At 39.5% G+C, this 23,031-nt stretch overlaps 1 protein-coding gene across 3 annotated transcripts in view; it reads right to left on the bottom strand.

Annotated features, from left to right (window-relative positions):
- TRIP11 (thyroid hormone receptor interactor 11) overlaps positions 1–18,819 on the bottom strand; it is a 50,184-nt gene extending 31,365 nt beyond the window's left edge. Inside the window, exons 1-6 of one of the 3 annotated variants that reach the window (XM_081331193.1) lie at positions 18,696–18,819; positions 10,363–10,439; positions 10,106–10,216; positions 8,759–9,037; positions 1,576–1,644; positions 962–1,136 (exon numbers count right to left, since the gene is read on the bottom strand). In XM_081331193.1, the coding sequence (XP_081187319.1) occupies positions 962–1,136; positions 1,576–1,644; positions 8,759–8,980 (466 nt within the window). In that variant the 5' untranslated portion in view covers positions 8,981–9,037; positions 10,106–10,216; positions 10,363–10,439; positions 18,696–18,819. Of the gene's footprint in view, positions 1–961; positions 1,137–1,575; positions 1,645–8,758; positions 9,038–10,105; positions 10,217–10,362; positions 10,440–18,086; positions 18,486–18,695 lie in introns of those variants that run through there. The other 2 variants (XM_081331191.1, XM_081331192.1) reach the window with 2 other exon arrangements.
- Positions 18,820–23,031: the final 4,212 nt, after the last annotated feature.

Genomic DNA, 23,031 nt, shown 5'->3' with positions numbered 1-23,031 from the left:
AATTTTTACTGCCAATGATAAGGAAGCCATGTACTTGATTGCCTACTGCACTGCAAAAATGTCTGGATTTTATATATTCTCACAGTTTTAAATTAAGCTTTATTTCTCATGACCTACTGATTTAATGGATATTTCCATCCTTCCAAGGTTGGTAAAATGAGGACCCAGATTGTTGGGGAGGCGCAATATGCTGATTCTGCAAACCACTTAGAGAGGGCTGTAAAGCACTATGAAGTGGTATATAAGTCTAAGTGCCATTGCTATTATAAATACAGTAGGCATATGAAGAGAGATGTGTGGTAAGGCCTTTCTGCTGAATTTGCAATTATTGCTAATACTTGAAACACACATAATTTAACCATATATCCTGCATGCATATCTTCATTACGAGTGAATATTTTTCCTCTTTTGCATTGTAAGGAGAAAACTATACAGAATCAATAGATAACTTGGATGTCAAGCCACCATTATTTTGAGATCCTCCTCTACCTCCATCCCCCTTCAGGCACTCAGTGGCTCAGGTCAGGCCTACAGTTATTATAGTAGCCATGAATTCCTAAACTACTTCCAACTTCATGCCCAAGAAAGACAGATTTGTTTGTTTATTCATTTACATATTATATAGCTGCCCAATTCACAGTCAATGATCCCCCCTATGACCATAAGCCTGAGAAACAAAACCATCAATGTGGTCATGGCGTCTAATCATTCCCACATTTATAAAGCTCCCCTTTAAACTCATTTTACAATTGTGGATAGTCAGAATATATAAATGATTTTTAAAAATTATTTCTTGCAGGTTATACCTAGAAAATGTCATTATCTGTTGTGGGTGCTCAGCAGTTCAGAATTTGTAAATTATATAAAGTACTGCTTGGAATAAGATTATAACTTGAAATCTGGTACTTATTTTACAAGCTTAATATGGTAATAATGTCTTAAAATTCTTAAAACACTTAACAATCAAGACCTTTCGGTAACTGATCCTCCAATTCTTCTATTCGTTCCTCATATTCACTTAGTTCTTCCCTATGACGTCGGCTTATCTCTGCTAACTTCTGATGATGTGCATCTTGCAATACTGAAAGTTCATGCTGGTGGTCATCTATTTCTTGGCTCAATTTCTGTTTCAGTTCCTAGAATATGCAATTAATGAAAAGCAAAGTTCATGGCTTTATCGTTAAAAGTTATTATGGTTTTTAAATTTAAATGTAAAGTTTAAAGTTCACTCTGGGGTATTTTATTCACTAACAATGCAAAATATCTGAAGACTGAATCACTTACAAAGTAAAATCTGGAACTTTTAGTAAGAAATGTCCATGAATGATTCTGAGGTTCTACCCTGTTGTTTTATTAAGCAGCAGTCAAAAGATACAATACAAATCACTGCTTTAATTAATAAGAAAACATGATAATAAATATTTCAAGATTTATATTTAAATTCAAATTCAGGTATTTTATTCAAAAGAACTTCAAAAAACATTCATAAATGTCTGTGCATTAGATGATTATCCTAAGCCTACAGTAACTATAAGGAGTGATCTCACTTAGGAAAAGAGATGTTGGTTTTTTTACCTTGATAATATTTTGCAGTTTGCAGATTTCATTCTGATCTGTACTATTTTCACCTTGAGGCTTAGAAAACTAAATGTGATGGTGGAGAAAAAAAGAAATTTAAAATGCTGAAAGTGGCTTAGGCTTAATAATGGTATGCAGCAGCAACATGGGAGGATCTTAAAATTTTAGAAAATTATTCTCGAATAGTGTTTAATAAATCAAAAGTTTCAAACTATACTATGAGTGTGGTCTAGTGAACAGAACACCAGGACCCACCATAATGATTAAACACGTGCCTTGTGTTTTACATATTGCATTTATGTTAGCTTCAGTCAATAATTTAGGAGCTTCATAAGCTAAAGCTCAGACATGTGTAGCAGTTTGCCTTTTCTTCCCACCCTGCCCCATTAAACATACTAAAGCACTATTCCTAGTATAAACTTAAGATTTGTGTTTATGCTGAAAAACAAAACTGTTACAGAAACATACATAAATATTCAGAATTCCTGATGTTAGAAAAAAATGCAGCATAGTTACTAATGTTCTGTTTTATTTATTTTGTTTTATTCATTGCCACAAATAAAAATATGTAATGATGTTTAAGTCCACTATAAACCTGCAGAGATTGTAGACTCTGAATCTAATATTAAACAGAAGACTGCACTAGAAATAAACAACTCTTGTGCCACACAGGCAAGTTCCATTAATAAAGGCATACTGAATTTAGAAATAAGGGAATTAATAATACATCTCTTACTTACTGCCATTTAAAGAGAAAAGCTAAGAATATATTTTACTAGTTTTCCCCTAACACTAATTCTAACTCTAGTACGTAGAATATATTTTCACTTTGTGTAATGTGGCCAACAATGATAGCTTGCGTGATAATGTCTACGTTACTGATCCAAATTGGAGGGAATCATATGAACATGGGATAAAAGTAGTTTTTTGCGGCATTTGATAACATCCTTATCATTAGCAGAGAATGCTGCATTGTGATATATCAGCATGCATGGTAACTTAGTCTATACCTATGTTTCTTACTAAATGCATTATGTGAAAGCCTTGAGAATCAGGCAGCATATAAATTTAATAAATTATTAATTACTACAGGGCATCCCCTTCATGGATTACTGCCTTGTCGTGGCGAAGGGGCTTGCGTAATTCAATGAAGCTATGAGCTATGCCGTGCAGGGCCACCCAAGACGGACAGGTCATAGCAGAGAGTTCTGACAAAACGTGATCCACTGGAGAAGGAAATGGCAACCCACTCCAGTATCTTTGCCATGAAAACCCTATGGACAGTACCAAAAGGCAAAACGATATGACGCTGGAAGATGAGCCCCTCAGGTCGGAAGGCGTCCAATATGCTACTGGGGAAGAGCAGAGGGCTAGTACTAGTAGCGCCAGAAAGAATTAAGCGACTGGGCCAAAGCCGAAAGGACGCTCAGCTGTGGATATGTCTGGTGGTGAAAGGAAAGTCCGATGCTGTAAAGATTTTTTCTCCATAGGAACCTGGAATGTAAGATCCATGAATCAAGGCAAGCTGGACGTGGTCAAACAAGAGATGACAAGACTGAACATCGACATCTTAGGTATCAGCGAACTAAAATGGACAGGAATGGGTGAATTTAATTCAGATGACCATCAGGTATACTACTGCGGGCAAGAATCCCTCAGAAGAAATGGAGTAGCCTTCATAGTCAATAAAAGAGTAGGAAAAGCAATACTGGGATACAATCCTCAAAATGACAGAATGATCTCAGTTCGAATCCAAGGCAAACCATTCAATATCACAGTAGTCCAAGTCTATGCCCCAACCACCGGTGCTGAAGAGGATGAAATTGACCGGTTCTATGAAACCCTACAGCACCTTATAGAACTAACACCCAAAAATGATGTCCTTATCATCATGGGGGATTGGAATGCTAAAGTAGGAAGCCAAAAGATAACTGGAATAACAGGCAAGTTTGGCCTTGGAGTACAAAATGAAGCAGGGCACAGGCTGATAGAATTTTGTCAAGAGAATACGATGGTCATAGCAAACACTCTTTTCCAACAACCCAAGAGACGGCTCTACACATGGACATCACCAGACGGTCAACACAGAAATCAGATTGACTATATGCTCTGCAGCCAAAGATGGAGAAGCTCTATACAGTCAGTAAAAACAAGACCAGGAGCTGACTGTGGCTCAGACCATGAGCTTCTTGTTGCAAAGTTTAGGCTTAAACTGAAGAAAGTAGGGAAAAGCACCAGGCCAGTCAGGTATGAATTAAATCATATCCCCGTTGAATATACAGTAGAGGTGACAAATAGATTTAAGGAATTAGATCTGATAGACAGGGTGCCTGAAGAACTATGGACAGAGGTTCGCAACATTGTACAAGAGGTAGCAACCAAAACCATCCCAAAGAAAAAGAAATGCAAGAAAGCAAAATGGCTGTCTGAGGAAGCTTTGCAAATAGCTGAGGAAAGGAGGGAAGCAAAAGGCAAGGGAGAAAAAGAAAGATACACCCAATTGAATGCAGAATTCCAGAGAATAGCTAGAAGAGATAAGAATGCCTTCTTAAATGAACAGTGCAAAGAAATAGAAGAAAACAATAGAATAGCGAGGACCAGAGATCTTTTCAAGAAAATTGGAGAGATGAAGGGAACGTTCAATGCAAAAATGGACATGATAAAGGATCAAAATGGCAGGGACCTAACAGAGGCAGAAGAGATTAAGAAGAGATGGCAAAATTACACAGAAGAACTATACAAGAATGAGCTTAACGTCCCTGATAATCACAATGAGGTGGTCACTGACCTCGAGCCAGACATCCTAGAATGTGAAGTGAAGTGGGCCTTAGAAAAGCTGAGCAACAACAAAGCTAGTGGAGGTGACAGTATTCCAGCTGAGCTATTCAAAATCTTAAAAGACAATGCAGTAAAAGTGCTACACTCAATTTGCCAGCAAATTTGGAAAACTCAACAGTGGCCACAGGATTGGAAAAGATCAGTTTACATTCCAATTCCAAAGAAAGGCAGTGCCAAAGAATGTTCAAACTATCGCACCATTGCACTCATTTCTCATGCTAGTAAAGTTATGCTTAAAATCCTACAAGCTAGACTCCAGCAGTATGTGGATCGAGAACTACCAGAAGTACAGGCAGGATTTCGAAGAGGCAGAGGAACTAGAGATCAAATAGCCAACATACGCTGGATCATGGAGAAAGCTAGGGAGTTCCAGAAAAACATCTACTTCTGCTTCATTGACTATGCTAAAGCCTTTGATTGTGTGGATCATAACAAACTGTGGCAAGTTCTTAAAGAGATGGGAGTACCAGAACATCTTATTTGTCTCTTGAGAAACCTATATGCGGGCCAAGAAGCAACAGTGAGAACTGGACACGGAACCACTGATTGGTTCCAAATTGGGAAAGGAGTCCGGCAAGGCTGTATACTGTCGCCTTGCCTATTTAACTTATATGCAGAGCACATCATGAGAAAGGCAGGGCTAGATGAATCAAAAGTTGGAATTAAGATTGCTGGAAGAAATATCAACAACCTAAGATATGCAGATGATACCACTCTAATGGCAGAAAGTGAAGAGGAACTGAAGAGTCTCTTGTTGCGAGTGAAGAAGGAGAGTGCAAAAGTTGGGTTGAAACTAAACATTAAGAAAACCATGATCATGGCATCCGGCCCTCTCAATTCCTGGCAAATAGATGGGGAAGAAATGGAGGTAGTGACAGATTTTATTTTCCTGGTCTCCAAGATCACTGCAGATGGGGACTGTAGTCAAGAAATTAAAAGACGCTTGCTCCTCGGGAGGAAAGCCATGGCAAATCTAGACAGCACACTAAAAAGCAGAGACATCACCCTGTCAACAAAAGTGCGTATAGTCAAGGCTATGGTCTTCCCAGTTGCAATGTATGGCAGTGAAAGTTGGACCATAAGAAAGGCTGAGCGCAAAAGAATTGAGCCCTTTGAACTCTGGTGCTGGAGAAGACTCCTGCGAGTCCCTTGGACTGCAAGGCGATCAAACCGGTCAGTCCTAGAGGAGATCAACCCTGACTGCTCTTTAGAAGGCCAGATCCTGAAGCTAAAACTCAAATACTTTGGCCACCTAATGAGGAGGAAGGACTCACTGGAGAAGAGCCTAATGCTGGGAAAGATTGAGGGCAATAGAAGAAGGGGACGACAGAGAATGAGGTGGCTGGATGGAGTCACTGAAGCAGTAGGCATGAGCTTAAATGGACTCCAGAAGATGGCAGAGGACAGGAAAGCCTGGAGGAACATTGTCCATAGGGTCGCGATGGGTCGGACATGACTTCGCAACTAACAACAACAACAACAACAACAGGGCACAGTTCTCAACCTTTTCTATACCCCGTAATCCTAGAACACTTCTGATATATTCTCGCACCCCTTACAAAAGTAATACCTGGTTATGCATATACACTATAATTTTGAAACTTCTAAACCCAAGTTTTTGTACCCCCTGGAATATCGTCTTGCACCCCCGGTTGGGAACCCCTACTATAAGGTACATTATGGCTTATATTCTTATACCTTAAAGTCTCATTAAATGGCAAAGAAATGAATCAGCAAAAATGTAAGAAGAATAGGTCCTGTAAAATGAACAGAAAAATCAAGAAAATTACAAAGTTGAACAAAAGTGGTCTAATCCTGTGGAGTAGAAGAATTCATAGAACAAGGGTAAGTGTAGGTTTAATTATAAATACAAATATGAATGTGCATAATGCAAATTATTGGGAGTGCATATGAAAGTAGGGATCCATAGATTGGGTGACAGTAGATAGGGTTATTGGTTGCTACCCTGATAATCAAAGTGGAACAAAACATGTGCAATAGTCTGAATTAATGGGATCTGGACAAATATTTTAATAGGTGACATAAATGGATGAGTAAGAATGAGATGTTAAGAATACAGAACGATGACTGGGTTGACTGGAGAACCAAGAATGAATGAGAATGGTGATTGGTCAATATATGCTTAGAAAAATGTCAGTTTGCTTCAACTATGTAAATATAAGTCTATTTATATGTACATCTAGAAAGGAATAAAAAAAAGTAAGAGGTTCTAAATATAGGGCAGGCCATTTTTTGGTAGTAGGAAAAGTGAGTCTTGGTAAAGTAATGGGCTTGAAAACAAAAGAATGAAGTAAAAGAAACTAGAGCAAAAGTAGAATTACTGCAATAAGATAAGGCTGAATCCTGTACAAAAAGGATTAGAAAGTAGATTAATCTCCAACAAAATGAGTGGAAAGTGGGAACAGGGAAAGAGGGAATGGGTTGCTTAAAAACAAGAATGGTAAACATAGAGAGCATCCAAAACAAATGAGTGACAAATGAATCAATGAGCAAAAAATGGACTGAATGCAAAAATTAGTGACCAATATGAAAGCAGTACAAATAGACCTCGGCTTACAACCACAATTGAGCCCAAAATTTATGTTGCTAAGAGAGCCATTTGCTAAGTGAGTTTTGCCCCATTTTACCATTTTTCTTGCCACATTTGTTAAGTGAATCACTGCAGTTGTTAAATTAATAACAGAGTTGTTAAATGAACCTGGTTTCTCCACTGACTTTGCTTGTCAGAGGGTCACATGACCCTGGGACACTGCAACTATTATAAATGTGAGTCAGTCGCCAAGCATCCAAATTTTGATCATGTGATCATGGGTGTGCTGCAACGGTCATACACGTGTAAAATGGTCATGTCATTTTATTTCAGTGCTGTTGTAACTCCCACCCACCCTCGTCCTCCAGCTCAGCCGCATACGTGGGACAAGCTAACTGCAACGGCCAACTTGACCCTGGGTGAGCCGGATTGCTTCAGCTATGGGGAGCCTGGCCTAAGGTTTCCATCGCCCAAGCTTCCTGAAGGCGGTGGAAACTGTAGCCCACCACCACAGCTGAAGAGTTTAGCTGAGCTGCGAAGTTGGACGCACCCGTAAAGAAGTGGTGCACCCTAAGCAAGGAAGCGTTGTGAGTTTTGAAGGTGCAGGTGTCTGTATCTCTGCGGCTCACGTGCAGAATTCATACTGCACCTTCCCATTGGCATTCAAGGAGGCTAATCGTAAATACAAATCATTTAATTTTTTTTGAGAAATAAAAGAATGGATTACAATATTGACGATGAATGCAAATGAAAAGGCACTTTCCAAAGCCTTCCTCCCCCATTGAGTGAAACCTGAGCTGCCTCCCAGAGTGGGACATCTTGGGATGCCCAGCTTCCTTTCCCACTCGTCCGCAGAGGAAGAGAAAGCCGGCAACCCCGCTGGGCAGTGCAGGCCGCCTCCAGAGGCTGCTTCGGGGTGAGGGTGAGAGAGAAACTGATTGTTGAGGCTCCAGCCAGCCCCCACCCCTGCCTGCCCGCCGAATTCCCCAAACCAGGGCAGGAATAGAAAAGAGGCAGCCTCTGCTTGCCTCCATCCCCAGCTCTTTTGACATTTCAGGCCGGCTCCCATCAGTGGCACTGGCAGCAAGCAGAGACAGAGGCACAGAGGGCAGGCATGCAGTCTGGCTTGCCAGACCTGTGCTGCGTGAGTTGCGCAGTCCCAGAATGCCCTGGCCAAGGGGCCAGCAGGCTGCGGCTACTGCAGAACACCATCGGGCCCCACGCACTCGCCAACTCCTGTATTGCAATGGACGTACTAACTGCATCTGTCTCGCCGACAATCTTAACTGGGGCTTATTTTGGGGCTAGGGCTTATATTACAAGCTAGGGCTTGTTTTTTGGTTAGGTCTTATTTTCGGGAAAACACATTATATACTGCCCCCATAGTGCTTTACAAATATAAGGGGGAAAAATGGACGAATCAAGCAGAAGGCGAAAGTCCAAGCAAGTGGTTGAGGAAATCTTCAAAAAGAGAAAGATGACAGTTTTAAAGAGCAAAAAGCAATGAAACAGTGTGGGGACATGGTAGAAGCAAAGATGGTTTTCAAGGATAATTAGTACGTAGAGAAATGTAATGACCGGTTTACTATAAACTAGATTCAGCAACATTTTTGCATTACAGAAGTATAATTTGTTTACCTATTTCTTATCCCCTTTCTGTACTTTTGTATCATACTGTATTTCCTGAAAGGAAATAGTGTGTTGGATACAAATGTATATATGTAATTCAAAGTAAGTGCAATACATACAATGTTTGTAAACTATTTTACGTTATTCAGAAAAGAGACTCACTTGTGCAATCTGCTTCCAGTGTTCAACTTCAGATTCGAGCCTAGAAATTTCACTGGACAGTCGGTTTATTTCTTGTTGAGACCAGATCACATCTCCAAAATCCATATCATCTCTATGAAAATCAGAAGAATGCTGTCTAACAACAGGAACAAAAGAAGCTGATCCAGTGGCTGATGGAGAAACAAGAGTTTTTAACTGTGATGACTGAGCAGCTGATTGCATTTTCTGTAGTTGCTCCTGTAAAGCATTCTGCCTGGCTTTAAGATGGCTGATTTCCACCTAGAACAAGACATGTATATTTCAGTAAAGAAAATGTTCAATCCAACATTAACTGCAACTTTTAATCTTTTACATATTGTTTCATATTGTTAAACATTGCTTTTTTAAAATCTTTGATATAAGAAAACATAAATTACATGCAATGATTTGTCAGAGAAGGAAAATTACTTGTTAAAATATGTTTGTTTAAAAAAATTTATTAGCTCAAACACTGAATGTAAAATACATACGTATGGGAATTTAGTATAATAACAAATCTATATTTTTGGTATTTAGGACAATTAAACATGGATAAAATAGCTGTTCAGTCACTCAACCACTTTAAACTTTTCATGACAGAATGGATAACATTTCATCAAGTCTATGTAGCATCAACTTGTCTTCTACCGGTCTCTTTTTTATTGCCTTCTATTTTTCCAATCTTCCAATCTTTTCCAATCTTCACAGTCTTTTCTAGTGACTCTCGCATTCACATTTTACTCTAGCAGCTACTGAATAATTTGTTCTTCCTGTAATCCAAGGAAGTCTGCAAAAATCTCTCCAACACTACAATTCACAGGATAGAACAGACTGATACACTATAGGAAAGTGGCTCAGACTGGTTCTAATTACATTTTTATGTTGTTGAACATATTCTATGCTGCACTGATTTCTACATATCTGTATACCATATTTCTAGGGTTCAATACTCAGAGAAATTTCAGCAATCTCCCTAAACTAATTCCAGACTTCATAGAGAACAGTAGCTATTCCTCTTTCAAAAAAATTCTATTACAAATGAACCATAAACTTCCTTAAACCTAAGTAGAACAACATAAAAATAATATAAAGAATATCTTGTTATGCAGATCCTTAATGATTCAAGATAAAGTATGATTTGTAAAAAGGTTTGATGCCACATAATTTACCTCAAAAATGACAGCTAAGATTTCAATAAAAGAACCAGTAACATATATTTACAACACACACCCATACTGCACACCTGTCTTTAAAAACTAGCTTGCAATCCTATTAAGTACATAAAGACACAAACAAAATGTTGTGGAACTAGTTTGAGCCATTATTTACCTCTTTCTGCTGTAGCTGATTACGGTACTCTATACACTGTTGCTTTATCTGAAGCTCTGCTACTTCATTCTTTTCTTCAAGATCATTGCAAAACTTTTTCAACCTGTTATTCTAGGGACAAATGCATCGAAAGATTAACAAACAATAGCCTAAAGCTAATTTAATTTAGAATACATACTGGGTCTGACTCCCAAACACAAGAACAAAACTGTAATTTTTCTACTTGCTTCTACTGTTTTTCAGAAATAGCATCCTACCTCTGATCTCAGTGTTGCATGAAGGCTTTCTACATCTCTTGGACCACTGTTAGATACAGGAAAATCAACTGCAGCATCTGAAAAGAGCAGGAACAGAATGAAGATGAAACCTGATACTCTGTTTCCCCAAAAATAAGACCTAACTGGAAAATAAGCCCTAGCATGACTTTTCAGAACGCTCATAATATAAGCCCCATCCCCAAAATCAGCCCCAGTTAACATTGCCAGCCAGATGGATGCATTTAGTACCACATTTTCCCCAAAATAAAACCTAACCGGAAAATAAGCCCTAATGCGTCTTTTGGAGCAAAAATTAATATAAGACCTGCTCTCTGCAAAATATGGGTATTTGAAGTACACGTATATAAACATGTGTGTGTATGTATGTATCTTTGTGTGTATATATACACAGAGAGAGAGAGACACACACAGATTACATCAACACAAGTACCAAACATGGGATTTCTGTTTAATTCTAGGGAGCTCAAAATGCCTCACCTTGGATGATTTTTATTATTTTTTGCAGATAAAATTGATCAGATTTGCCTTTAGTTTTCAACACTGAGCCAACAGTGGGATGTTGCTCCAAAAATGCAAATACACCAAAACAAATATAATTGTGGAACTCACAATAAATAGTTATGTAACTGTATCTTTCTTTAATCAGATTCCCACCTTTGAGTATTGCATTCTTTGAAATCAGAAAAAAATTATAATAGGTTCAAACCAATCAATAAAAAACAGAATAGAAATGCAAGTTAAGATAGGCAAAAAAATGGTAAGTGAACACCTGTCCAGCCTAGACGAGTTCAAATCACCAGGACCAGATGGATTACACCCCAAGGTTCTCAAGGAACTGGCAGACGCGATCTCAGAACCACTGAACTATATTTTTCAAAGATCCTGGAGCACTGGGTAACTACCAGAGGACTGGAAGAGAGCTGATGTAGTTCCCATCTTCAAAAAAGGGAAAAAAATAGATCCAGGAAACTACAGACCTATCAGCCTGACCTCAATACCTGGGAAGATTCTGGAAAAGATAATCAAACAACAAATCAGCGAACACCTTGATGCAAACAAAGTCATCACTAAAAGTCAACATGGGTTTGTCAAAAACAGATCATGCCAGACAAATCTTATTACATTCTTTGACCAAGTGACAAAATTAGTGGACCAGAGGAATGCTGTAGATATAATTTACTTGGACTTCAGTAAGGCATTTGATAAATTAGATCACAACCTACTACTTGATAAGATAGAAAAATGTGGGTTAGATAGCATCACCACCAGATGGATTCGTAGCTGGCTGACAGGCCGTACTCAGCGTGTGGTCCTCAATGGAACTGCATCTACATGGAAGGAAGTGTGTAGTGGGGTGCCCCAGGGCTCTGTTCTGGGCCCAGTGCTCTTCAATATCTTCATTAATGACTTGGATGAGGGGATAGATGGGGAACTCATCAAATTTGCAGACGACACCAAGCTGGCAGGAATAGCCAATACTCCAGAAGATAGGCTTAAGATACAGAAGGATCTGGACAGACTCGAACACTGGGCACTATCTAACAAAATAAAATTCAATGGTGAAAAAGTAAGGTTCTACATTTAGGCAGGAAAAATCAAATGCACAGGTATAGTATAGGTGGTACCCTGCTCAATAGTAGTAACTGTGAGAGGGATCTCGGAGTCCTAGTAGACAATCACTTAAATATGAGCCAGCAGTGTGCTGCAGCTGCCAAAAAAGCCAACACAGTGGTAGGCTGCATTAACAGAGGGATAGAATCAAGATCAAGTGAAGTACTAATACCACTTTACAATGCTTTGGTAAGGCCACACCTGGAATACTGCATCCAGTTTTGGTCACCACGATGTAAAAAAGATGTCGAGACTCTAGAAAGAGTACAGAGAAGAGCAACAAAGATGATTAGGGGGCTGGAGGCCAAAACATATAAGGAACGGTTGCTGGAATTGGGTATGTGTAGTTTAACGAAGAGAAGAGTGAGGGGTGACATGATAGCAATGTTCCAATATCTCAGGGGCTACCACAAAGAAGAGGGAGTCAAGCTATTCTCCAAAGCACCTGAAAGCAGGACAAAAAGCAACGGATGGAAACTAGCCAAGGAGAGAAGCAACCTAGAACTAAGGAGAAACCTCCTGACAGTTAGAACAATTAACCAGTGGAACAACCTGCCTCCAGAGGTGGTGAATGCTCCAACACTGGAGGTTTTTAAGAAGAGACTGGACAGCCATTTGCCTGAAATGGTATAAGGTTTCCTGCCTGAGCAGGGGGGGTTGGACTAGATGACCTCCAAGGTCCCAACTACTTCTTCTTCTTCTTCTTCTTCTTCTTCTTCTTCTTCTTATTATTATTATTATTATTATTATTATTATTATTATTATTATTATTATATTATTATTATTAGAATGATCAAGGTATTAGAAACTAAGTCCTATGAAAAGACATTAAAAGAGATGGGCAAGTTTAACCTAGAGAAATATATCCAAATGAGAAGATTCAGTAGCATGTTCAAATACCTGAAGGATGTCATACATAAGGTCAAGAATCCTTCCTTTTTCTCTATTTATTAAATAATAAAATAGTAATAATAAATATAAATAAATAATAAAAATAATGAATAATTTTATTATTTATCAATTGCAAACGTTTTATTGTCCATGAGAGTTTTCCTCATTTATTCTACCTGCTACATATATTTCACCACAAGTTTGCATAAACAATGTTCAAACTGTAGCTGATCAGATACTGTGGACTAAATAGAAATATTCAGACTCACTTCTCATTGTGTTAGGACAGACATGTCAAACAGAAGGCCTGGGGGCCGGATCTAGCCCGCGAAGTGGTTTCATGTGGCCCGCAAAGCCATCCTGGAAACAGTGAGGGAACGGCCCCCACTGCCTTGGCCCTGGCCCAGAGACCCTCCTTCTGCCAGAGACCCTCAGATCTGTCCCACTCCTGACTAGGCCCCCATAGGCACCCTTGATGCGAACGATGTAGAGCTGGCCATGCCCACCCAGTAGGCCATACGCACTCTAGCCACGCCCACCCAGTAGGCCACGCCCACCCTGGCCATACCCGCCCGGCCCCCTGAGGGCAACCGCAATGCTGATGCGGCCCTCAATGAAATTGAGTTTGACACCCCTGTGTTAGGAGATTTCAACAGTGCTAACTTAAGCCAAGAGCTGCCAAAATACATTCAGCATGTCAACTGTCTTACTAGAGGCAAGAATATTTTAGATCACTGCTACACTACATTAAAAGATGCTTATTGGTCTTTACCATGATCACGATTCAACTTGTATCTGTTTATAGACAAAGACTTAAAACCATAAAACCAACAATTAAATCAGTAAAGTCTTGGACTGAGGAGGTAAAGTTAAAGCTACATGCTTCCCTTGACTGCACAGATTGGAATGTTTTTGAAGCTACCTCTGCAGTCTTGGATGAATTCAAAGATACCGTGACATCATATGTTAGTTTTTGTGAAGTCCTATGTGTGCTAACCAAAAGCCCGAGAATACACAACAACAAACCTTGGTTCACAGATAAACTCAAGCAGCTATGTCCTGGCAAAGAGGAAGAATACAGGAAAGGAGGTAGCATACTGTATAATCAGGCCAGGAATGTATTAACAAGGGAGATCAGAGCAAAAAAGCTACTCTGAAAAGCTGAGGAATCAGCTCTCAACAAATGAGCCAGCAAATGTGTGGAAACCCCTTAAAGATATCACTGGCTACAGCAAACCTCCTCTCCATGCTGAAGGGAATTGACAACTGGCAGATGACCTGAATGTGTTTTACGGTAGGTTTGAGAGAAAACCACTGTCAACTATCACCACCCTCTCCATCTCAGATACACCAAAAACAGACAAGTCTCCTACAACTGACTCAATCCCTATGCCCACCACCACCACCTCTGGTGATCACAGAAAAAGATGTGCAAGGTCTATTTCACAAACAAAAATCTGGAAAAGCACCAGGCCCAGATAAGGTAACTACTTGCTTGAAAGTTTGTGCTGACCAATTGGCCCCCATCTTCACCCCATCTTTAATAAATCACTAGAAATGTGCTATGTTCCTTGCTTCAACTGCTCTACTATAATCCCAGTGCCTAAGAAACCCTCCATCAAGGAGCTGAATGACTTCAGAGCGGTTGCCCTGACATCCGTAGTTATGAAAACCTTTGAAAGGCTAGTGCTGGCCCACCTGAAAACCATCACGGATCTGCTGTTAGACCCTTTGCAAATTTTTCTACCAAACAAAGAGACTGGCAGATGATGCTGTTAAGATAGCATTGCACTACATCTTACAACATCTTGAATCTCCAAAGATCTATGCAAGGGTCCTTTCTTTCATCCAGTAATGAAAGAACAGTTAAAAAATAGGACTGTGATTAATTAAAAAGACCAAAATAATGTCAATTGGTTCAGCAAACAGCCTTAGAACTGACAATGAAGACACAGAAATAGTGGATATTTTGTTTTAGGATGAGCACTCTACAGTAAAGGAATCATCAGTCAAGAAATATACTACAAACTAGCATTTAAATGGGTATAAATGAAATATATAGCATCTTTTCCAAATAAACTTTGGAAAAGATAATCAGATGCTATAACATATTATGTATAAAGATTACAATCATGTAAACAATGGCTTTCCTTGTGACATTCCATGAATATGAAAGATGGACCTTTGAAGAAGCAGAATAGAAAGAACACACTGAATTTTGGTGTTGGAAAAAATAGTAAATAGCAATGAAAACAAACAAATGGTTCAGGGAACAAATCAGAATTCTTAGTCAAGGTATAAATGACCAGGTAAGAATTTGGATGCATTATGTAAAGACCCACATCCTGAGAAGTCCATAATATTGGGAAAAGAAGAAAGAACGAGAATGAAGGATAACCAGCAACAAGAAGGATGGAGTTGATTACAATAGCGATGAATAAACTACTGAGAGACTGAAAAAGGCCAGACTGAAGACAAAACCATCCTGAAGAAAGTCTATCTATATGGTTGCCAAGAGTGGAAACAAACTTAAGGCCATATAATCCATCAATTAATCACCAGTTTAGCTACTGAAGTCCTTTCTAACCAACCTGCCAGATTAATTTCAAATGGGGAACTATAATGTCAATCATCTGGTCTGCCTCTTTGGCTTACAAATCCATCCAGGCTGTTTTTCTTGTTTGGCATTATATTGGTGACACTTAGATTGCAGAAAAATATCATCTGCCTACAGGATCAGCTATCCAAATAAGCCCAAAGCAGGTATGACAGAAGGCTATTCAAGCCTTCCCAATCAACTTTATTTCTTCAGAATAAAATAAAAAAGTTGTACAACAAATTATGATATCTTAGAGGCGTCTTTATTAATACATAGCATGATTGTTAGGAAGGCCACTTCCATGCAGGAAAAGCATACGTACTATGCATATAATGAGGTGCAGAAAGAACTCGTATAGTATCTATATTAATTAACAGCTTTTCTTAAAAGAAAGTAATACATATAGAAAAAAACAGTAATCTGTACAGGAATTATGGAATGCTATTGTCTTGTCTGAATGTAATAATACTACTACTTATAATACAGGTCTTGGACTTTGGCACTTTCTCTTCTATCCCATCTGTTGTCATACAGCCTGCTATCACTTCTAAATACTTCAATTAGTGCTTCATTAGCAATTAAATTTAAATCTGTAAATCTCTTAATTCAAGCAACTCTCTCCATATTTGAATTAAAATTATTACATACAGTTAGTGGTTCTCTAAAACCGCTTTGTGACATAATTTATGGAAAATTACAATCTAAAGAGCCTTTTGATACTTTTGTCATGTTTTGTCCAGTACTATCTTCTTCCTCTATATTACAGTGTTGCTATCCTTCCTCTCATAAGATATGCCTATTGTAACAGAACTATTCATAATAAGGATTTGAAGATATTAAATATTTTGATCAACTGCATTAATACTTATTTCTTAGTTCAGATGAAATGAATGTTTTAATACATAAAGCTATAAAAACCTTTAATAAGAACCTTATTCAAAAAATCTTTAGTTTCAAGAAATTACTTTGGGATAATTTACCAGTCTTATCCACCTATAACCTTTTCTTTGGCTCCTAAGAGAGTAGAATATCTTACAAAAAGAAAGCCATCAATTTATAATCCAAACACCCAAGACTTTTTCCCCCCTATGGTATATACTTTGATCCTTGGGTTGTGTGAATTTCCAGTCAGCTTGTAGGTGCTAGGCTAGAGGCTGGATGGGTAGGAATCAGTCTTAGTCCAACCCTGGCAAGACAGAATGGCTCTGGATTTTTGCCCCCCAGGCTCAGATGATACTTCATCTGACTGGATGGGGTGGCACTGAATGGGTATGCAATTTGGGGGAGCCTTCTAAACGCACCATTTCCGCTCAAGGAGCGGTGATGGGGGGGGGACAAGGTTGTCTTTGTACTGATTCATCTGGTGTGCAAACTGCATCCATTCCTGGACTGTGAGGGCCACTTCCCATATGGATTACTACAATACACTGTACATGTGGGTGCACTTGAAGACTACCCAGAAGCTGCACCTGGTCCAGAATATGGTGGTTCATGCAGTGATCGGTAACCCCTAGGTTTACCCATATGAGACCTCTGTTGTGTGAGCTGCAATGGCTCCCAATTTCCTTACGGATGCAAGTCAAGATGCTGCTTATTACCGTTAAAAGCCCAAGCTCAGGTTATCCACAGGACTGCCACTCCCTACCACAACAGATAGGGTGAGCATGTTCCTAGTCCCTTCCTTTAAATATTGCCATCTTATGGGTCTAGAAACTATGCCTTTTCTGTGACAGTCTCTACCCTCCTAGCCTTCCTTAAAGTACCTAAGATCAAGTACTGGGATAGGATGAGGTGGATGAGAGGATTTATGGTTTAAATTCATATATATGTTGTTTTAACTGTTGATTGGGAGACACCCAGAGTTTGATGTAAGTCGAGGGCTACAATATATAAATGTTTTAAATAAATTTTATTTTATTTTTTATTTTAATTCCATTTATATCCCGCCCTTCTCCGAAGACTCAGGGCGGCTTACAAGCTTAGCAGTAGCCTTCATTCTATGTATATGCCTGCTTATTAGGGCTTTCACACACCCCCAAGCGGCATTATTACAGTCAGCTTAATTGCCCCCAACAGTCTGGGTCCTCATTTTACCTACCTCGGAAGGATGGAAGGCTGAGTCAACCTTGAGCCTGGTGGGATGCGAACCTGCACTAATTGCAGGCAGCTGGTGTTACTTAAGGAGGCATTAGCCCACTGCTCCAGGAAAGCTGCAGTTCCAAATTCTTTGTAGTATACCAGGCTGGAGATTATTTTTTTTTGCTTATTTGTTTGCAACATTCAGAGTTGTTATTGTTTAAGGGAGGAAAGGCAGAATTAAAAAGAAAACATCCTATGTTCAATGTTCAAAACAACTGCCTTCCTCAAGTACCTGGGCCAAGATCCCTTCCTTGTTTTTCCCACAGGAGGGAAACATATGCCCGCCATTCTCCACCTGCAGGATACAGGTAACATTTACGGAGAATATCTCCACAATCTCACTGGAGAATATTTGAGGAGAATCCCCATCCCCAATCCGGAAACTCTAACCTGCCATATTCTGGCCAACTTGGATCTTTGCCGCTTGATCCTAACTCCCCTCCCCATCGCCGCCTTTTCTTACCTCCCACCTCTTCTGTCCCTTCTAAGAGCATATCCTTCGTGAAGCTGGAGATGTGCCCGGACAGTGTCGATAAGCTGCCTCCGACCTGTCCCACCAGGGACTGGCCGAAACCCGCACCCAGGCCCCCCAGCCACGACGACATCCCAGCCAGGGCTCAACACAGTCCACGGAAAGGAGAAAACACGGCAGTAACCATCAGCTGGGTTCTCCGACGCCGCTTTTCCCCACCCCAGTCGGGGGCGTCCCTCGGTTTAGCCGCTTAAAAGAAGAGCAGCAAGTTGCCAGGTGAGTTTTTTTGTTCGAAAAAAGCTCTGATCGTAGTAGTTCTGCCGGCCAGCCGTCCTGACCGGGGTTTCTCAATCAGCTGTAAGGCCTCCAGATCCAGCTGCCACCTCGACGGCCGCCATGACACCTCCAGCTCACCATAGAGCACGAAAGGGTAGAGTGCCCCCGTATGCGCTCGGGGATGCGTCTAAAACAGGGGTAGGCAACCTCGGCTCTTTTTATGACTCGTGGACTTCAACTTCCAGAATTCCTGAGCCAGCTATGCTGGCTCAGGAATTCTGGGAGTTGAAGTCCACGAGTCATAAAAGAGCCGAGGTTGCCTACCTGTGGTCTAAAAGAAACAAAGGTCGACGGGACGCTGGCTCAGGAATTCTGGGAGTTGAAGTCCACGAGTCATAAAAGAGCCGAGGTTGCCTACCTGTGGTCTAAAAGAAACAAAGGTCGACGGGACGCTGGAGAGCGGAAAGGTTGCGCTCCCTCAGCCTAAGGAGGACCGGAAAGGGCAGTTTTAGTTTCACCTGGTTTTACACCGTTCCATCCAAAAATTTGGGTGGTGCAGCACGCTTTTTTGGAAATCCATTGTATCCGTGGCTAATTCCCAACTCGACATGCAACTGAATTCCTATTCTTGGAGGATAGGTCTTAGACCTTCCCCCCCCCCCCGTGTACATAGATGTGAAATATTTCACGAAGCCGTACGTGGTATCCAGAAATACTTGTGGGTGCCCCTCCTTTGTGATTTCCTCAGTTTTTAGGAACAGTAACAGCACTTTTTATTCTGTTCAAGTGAATTTCTTTTTTTTTTTTAAAAAAAAAACAATACTTCAGAATAGATGCCATCTTCCGTTTTAGTCTGTTTCCCAAATCTTTAGCCAAATAATAGAATACAGTAGGTACTGTGTATCTGTTAAGGGTAGTGTTTCTGCTAGTAGTTGAAATTGTCCTTGTGCAGCTTTGCATAATATAGGAATAATACAGGGCAGTGAGCAGGAGTAAATGGCCTCCAAGGTCGATCGTAACCGTTGCATTTAGCTACGTTTTGAAATAAATGATGGAGAAAGGATTTTCTACTTTATATACAGCCACTTTATATGTTGTATATAAAGTAGAAAATCCTTGCTCCATCATTTATTTCAAAATGTGGCAGAATGTAATGGTTACAGTAGACCTTGGAGACCATTTATTCCTGCTCACTGCTCTGTGAAATAAACCATGAACACGGCACCTTGCTCAAATGCCCATCTAGCCTCTGTTTAAACACTTGTGTTAAGGAGTTTTTTTCTGCTTCCAGGGCAATTTCGCCTATTGCCAAACGGCTCTTAACCCCCAGGATTTTTGTTTCCTATGGTCCAATAACTTCCTAATAATTTATACTTGTTTCTTTTCTTTTTCTTCTGGAACAACTTTGAGCAGCTCCACCCCTTCTTTAATGATATAGTATCTCTGTAATTTTCTCTTTTCTCGCCTAATATACTACATGCTTCCAACTGTTCCACCAAAGTGGACATGTTGTAGATTGTGGTGACCAGAACTGGAGACTATCCTAGGAGGTGCTTGCTTGCTTGCTTGCTTACCAACATCACACTGTTATCTCAAGTTCATTTTGGAAACCACAAAGATACCTTGTTTTTTTTGCGTGCACTACTGCCCAGTATGATCTCCATATTCATGTCTTTGTGTATGTCATTTATAACCAGCCATAATTTGGGAGTTGAATATTAATATAACACAAATATTTGAGAAAATTCCCTTGTTGAAATAAGGAGTATTAATGAGGGTGTTTCCCTCATTAATGTTAAATGTGAGCATTTGTTTGAAGAAACTTCACTGCATAGTTCTAATGAAGACTACAGCTAGTTGTCAAATTACAACCACAACTGGGACCAGAATTTCTGTTGCTAAATGATCATGTGACCGTGGGGATGCTGCAACGATCACAAGTGCAAAGACGTTGCAAGTCACTTTTTTCACTGCCGTTGTAACTTTGGTTGCTAAACAGATCGTTGTAAGTTGCAAACCATCTGTATACATACACATATATAAACCCACATTTTTATGCTGACCCATTTGAAAACTGCAAGAGCAAGAGTTGTTGATTTCATATAAATCTATTAAATCATTGTGGTAACAATTTATTGAAGAAAAAGATGAAGCAAAAATAATAAGTCCTGCAATAAATACGGTAATTATCTTTTTGTAGAAAAGAAAAAAAGAAACTAAAGTTAGGTCAAAAAAGTATTTGCCCTTTTTGTATTTTCTGAATTTTTGCTTTCCTTTGTTACTGAGTGTTTATAGAACTTCATGTAAGCCCTGTTATGTATCAGGACTCCAAGTGACAAGTTAAAAGTTGGTACTTTTTGTTATTTTGTTAAAAATTATAATTAAAAAGATCAAAACTAATACAAATTGAAAATAGAATAAGAAGAAAAAATAGAAAAGGAAAGAATAGAAAAAATATAAAAGAAAAATAAGGAAATAGTAAAAAATATAAAGAAAAATTGACTTCTTCTTCATAAGTATAAACATTTTAGTTAACTTATCACCTTCTCTTCAAATACAGCAAATGATCTTGTTGTCTTATATCCCATTTCTTATTTATAAGCAAATAATCTTTAAGCAAATCCTTAAAGCCTTGTTCAAACCTAGTCAGCAAAAGTTTATTAAAGCATAGGTCCCCAACCCCTGGTCTGTGGCATGCCAGAAACTGGGCCACACAAAGAAGCAAAGCCCCATCCACAAGTTTCAGGCAGCACATGAAAACCACGCCCCCTCCAGTCCACAGAAAATCCTCTCTCCATGGAACTGGTCCCTGGTGCCCAAAAGGTTGCTGCGTTTTCAAGTGTTGAATTTGCACACAGATGGAGCTCCCTATCTCCCCAAGGTCTCTGGATACAAAGTGTTTGAGCACCTAGGGACCCTTGGAAATGCAGCAAATCACTGCGTTTCCAAGAGTCCCATAGGCGCACAAACACCTTTTATCCAAATGGAGACCTTGGGGAGATGAGGAGCTCAGTTTGGGAGCAAATGGGGTGGTTGAAAAGGCAGCGATAAAAAGTGTTTGAGCGGCAGCAGCTTGAGTTTCTCTGCTCTGAGTGGAAGGAAATGGAGGTGCAGAGCAGGATTGCTCTCAATAAGACTGGCGCACACAAGTGAGCAGCACACCCGTGTCTTCTTGAGATCAATCTTGCTCTGCACCTCTTAATGGGTTGGGGAGGCCTTGGGGGGCTGTTCCATCACTAGGCCCTCCATGGCCTTCCCCACCCTGAGATATCTCATGTGCACTTCATGAGCCATGTGCATCTTAATGAGCAGGAAATGATCTCATTCGAGGTACGAGATTCACTCCCACAAATTTTTGAGTTACAAATGGAATGGGCAGGCTCCATTCCATTCATAATTCAAGGACTACCTGTAGGTGACCTGGCTATGATTCATACTTCCCTCCCTACAGAGCTGTGCTCTTCCTAGGCCAGGGTGATAATCAGGTTTCAAAAGCTTTTCTGAAGCCAACAGGGTTAATTTATATAAGCTAGGCCATAATAATATGGTACATCATATTCCTGGGTCCAGTGGCCATAGTGCTTTTTGTGTGTTTTACACTGAGCATCAATTTTGTCCTGTGTGATACACTATTGTTTTCAAAAAGTTTATAAAGGAGGCATTGGTTATCACTGAGCTGAAGTTAAGCTGGTCTTTGCTTTGCCCTCAAATTAGAGCTTGTTCTTATTTATACCAAGGTAATTGTTATATCTTACATAACATGACATATTTTTAATTTTATTATTAAAATAAAATTTATGCTGCCCATCTCAATAAGGCAACTCTGGGCAACTACAGATAATTAAGGGTTTGGGACTAGTATGTATTTTCCCAAGAACCTAAATTTGACTGAGGACAATGAACCAAATGATTTTGGCTCTATGGAATATTATGCCCGCCCTTCCCTAGGAGTGAGATTGGCTCCATCCCCTATGTCCTTGTAGAAGACCTTCAAAACTTGTCTGTGTTGATAGGCTTGGGGATCTCAAGGAAGTGGTGATTTAATGAAGTGGCTACATTGCTTGTAACACCTAATAATCTTTCCTAGCAATTAAATAATACATTTTAATTCTGAAATACTTTTCAATATTGTGACTTTGTTTTTTATTGTACATTGCCCAGGGTCATGTTTGGGAGATGGGTGGCCATACATGTATGATAAATAAATAAATTCTAGACCATTGATCTGGTTACAATGCCAATAGAACAAAAAAAAAAACTTAGAGCACATTATTAAAAAGGCCATTGTTATAAATGAAATCCAGATTTCTTTCAGGTCTTCCACCAAAAGTGGATTCCATACTCTTCAGTTTTAGGAATGTTCACCATTACAAATGGACAATTTTCAAGTCTGTCCACTAATATAATCCCCAAGTAGAGAAATTTCTAAATTACTAAAAATACTCTCTCAAAATCTACTGCATTAACTTTATGTAAACCACAAAATGTTTCACCACAAGTTGACTCTTGGGTTCCACCTTTAAGTGCACATGCTAAATGGAAAAAAATATTTTTAAAATCTTTGCTTTATAATTGATATGGTATATACCGTATATGTGTTGAAAAAAATACCTTGCTTTAACAAAGAGATACATTTGAAAGAAGTGGATCTAAATTCATC

Source organism: Vipera berus (assembly GCF_964194415.1).
Source record: "Vipera berus genome assembly, chromosome: 1".
Classification (NCBI taxonomy): domain Eukaryota; kingdom Metazoa; phylum Chordata; class Lepidosauria; order Squamata; family Viperidae; genus Vipera; species Vipera berus.
Note: the sequence above shows the minus strand (reverse complement) of the source record. Positions and strands in the feature narration are given on the sequence as shown.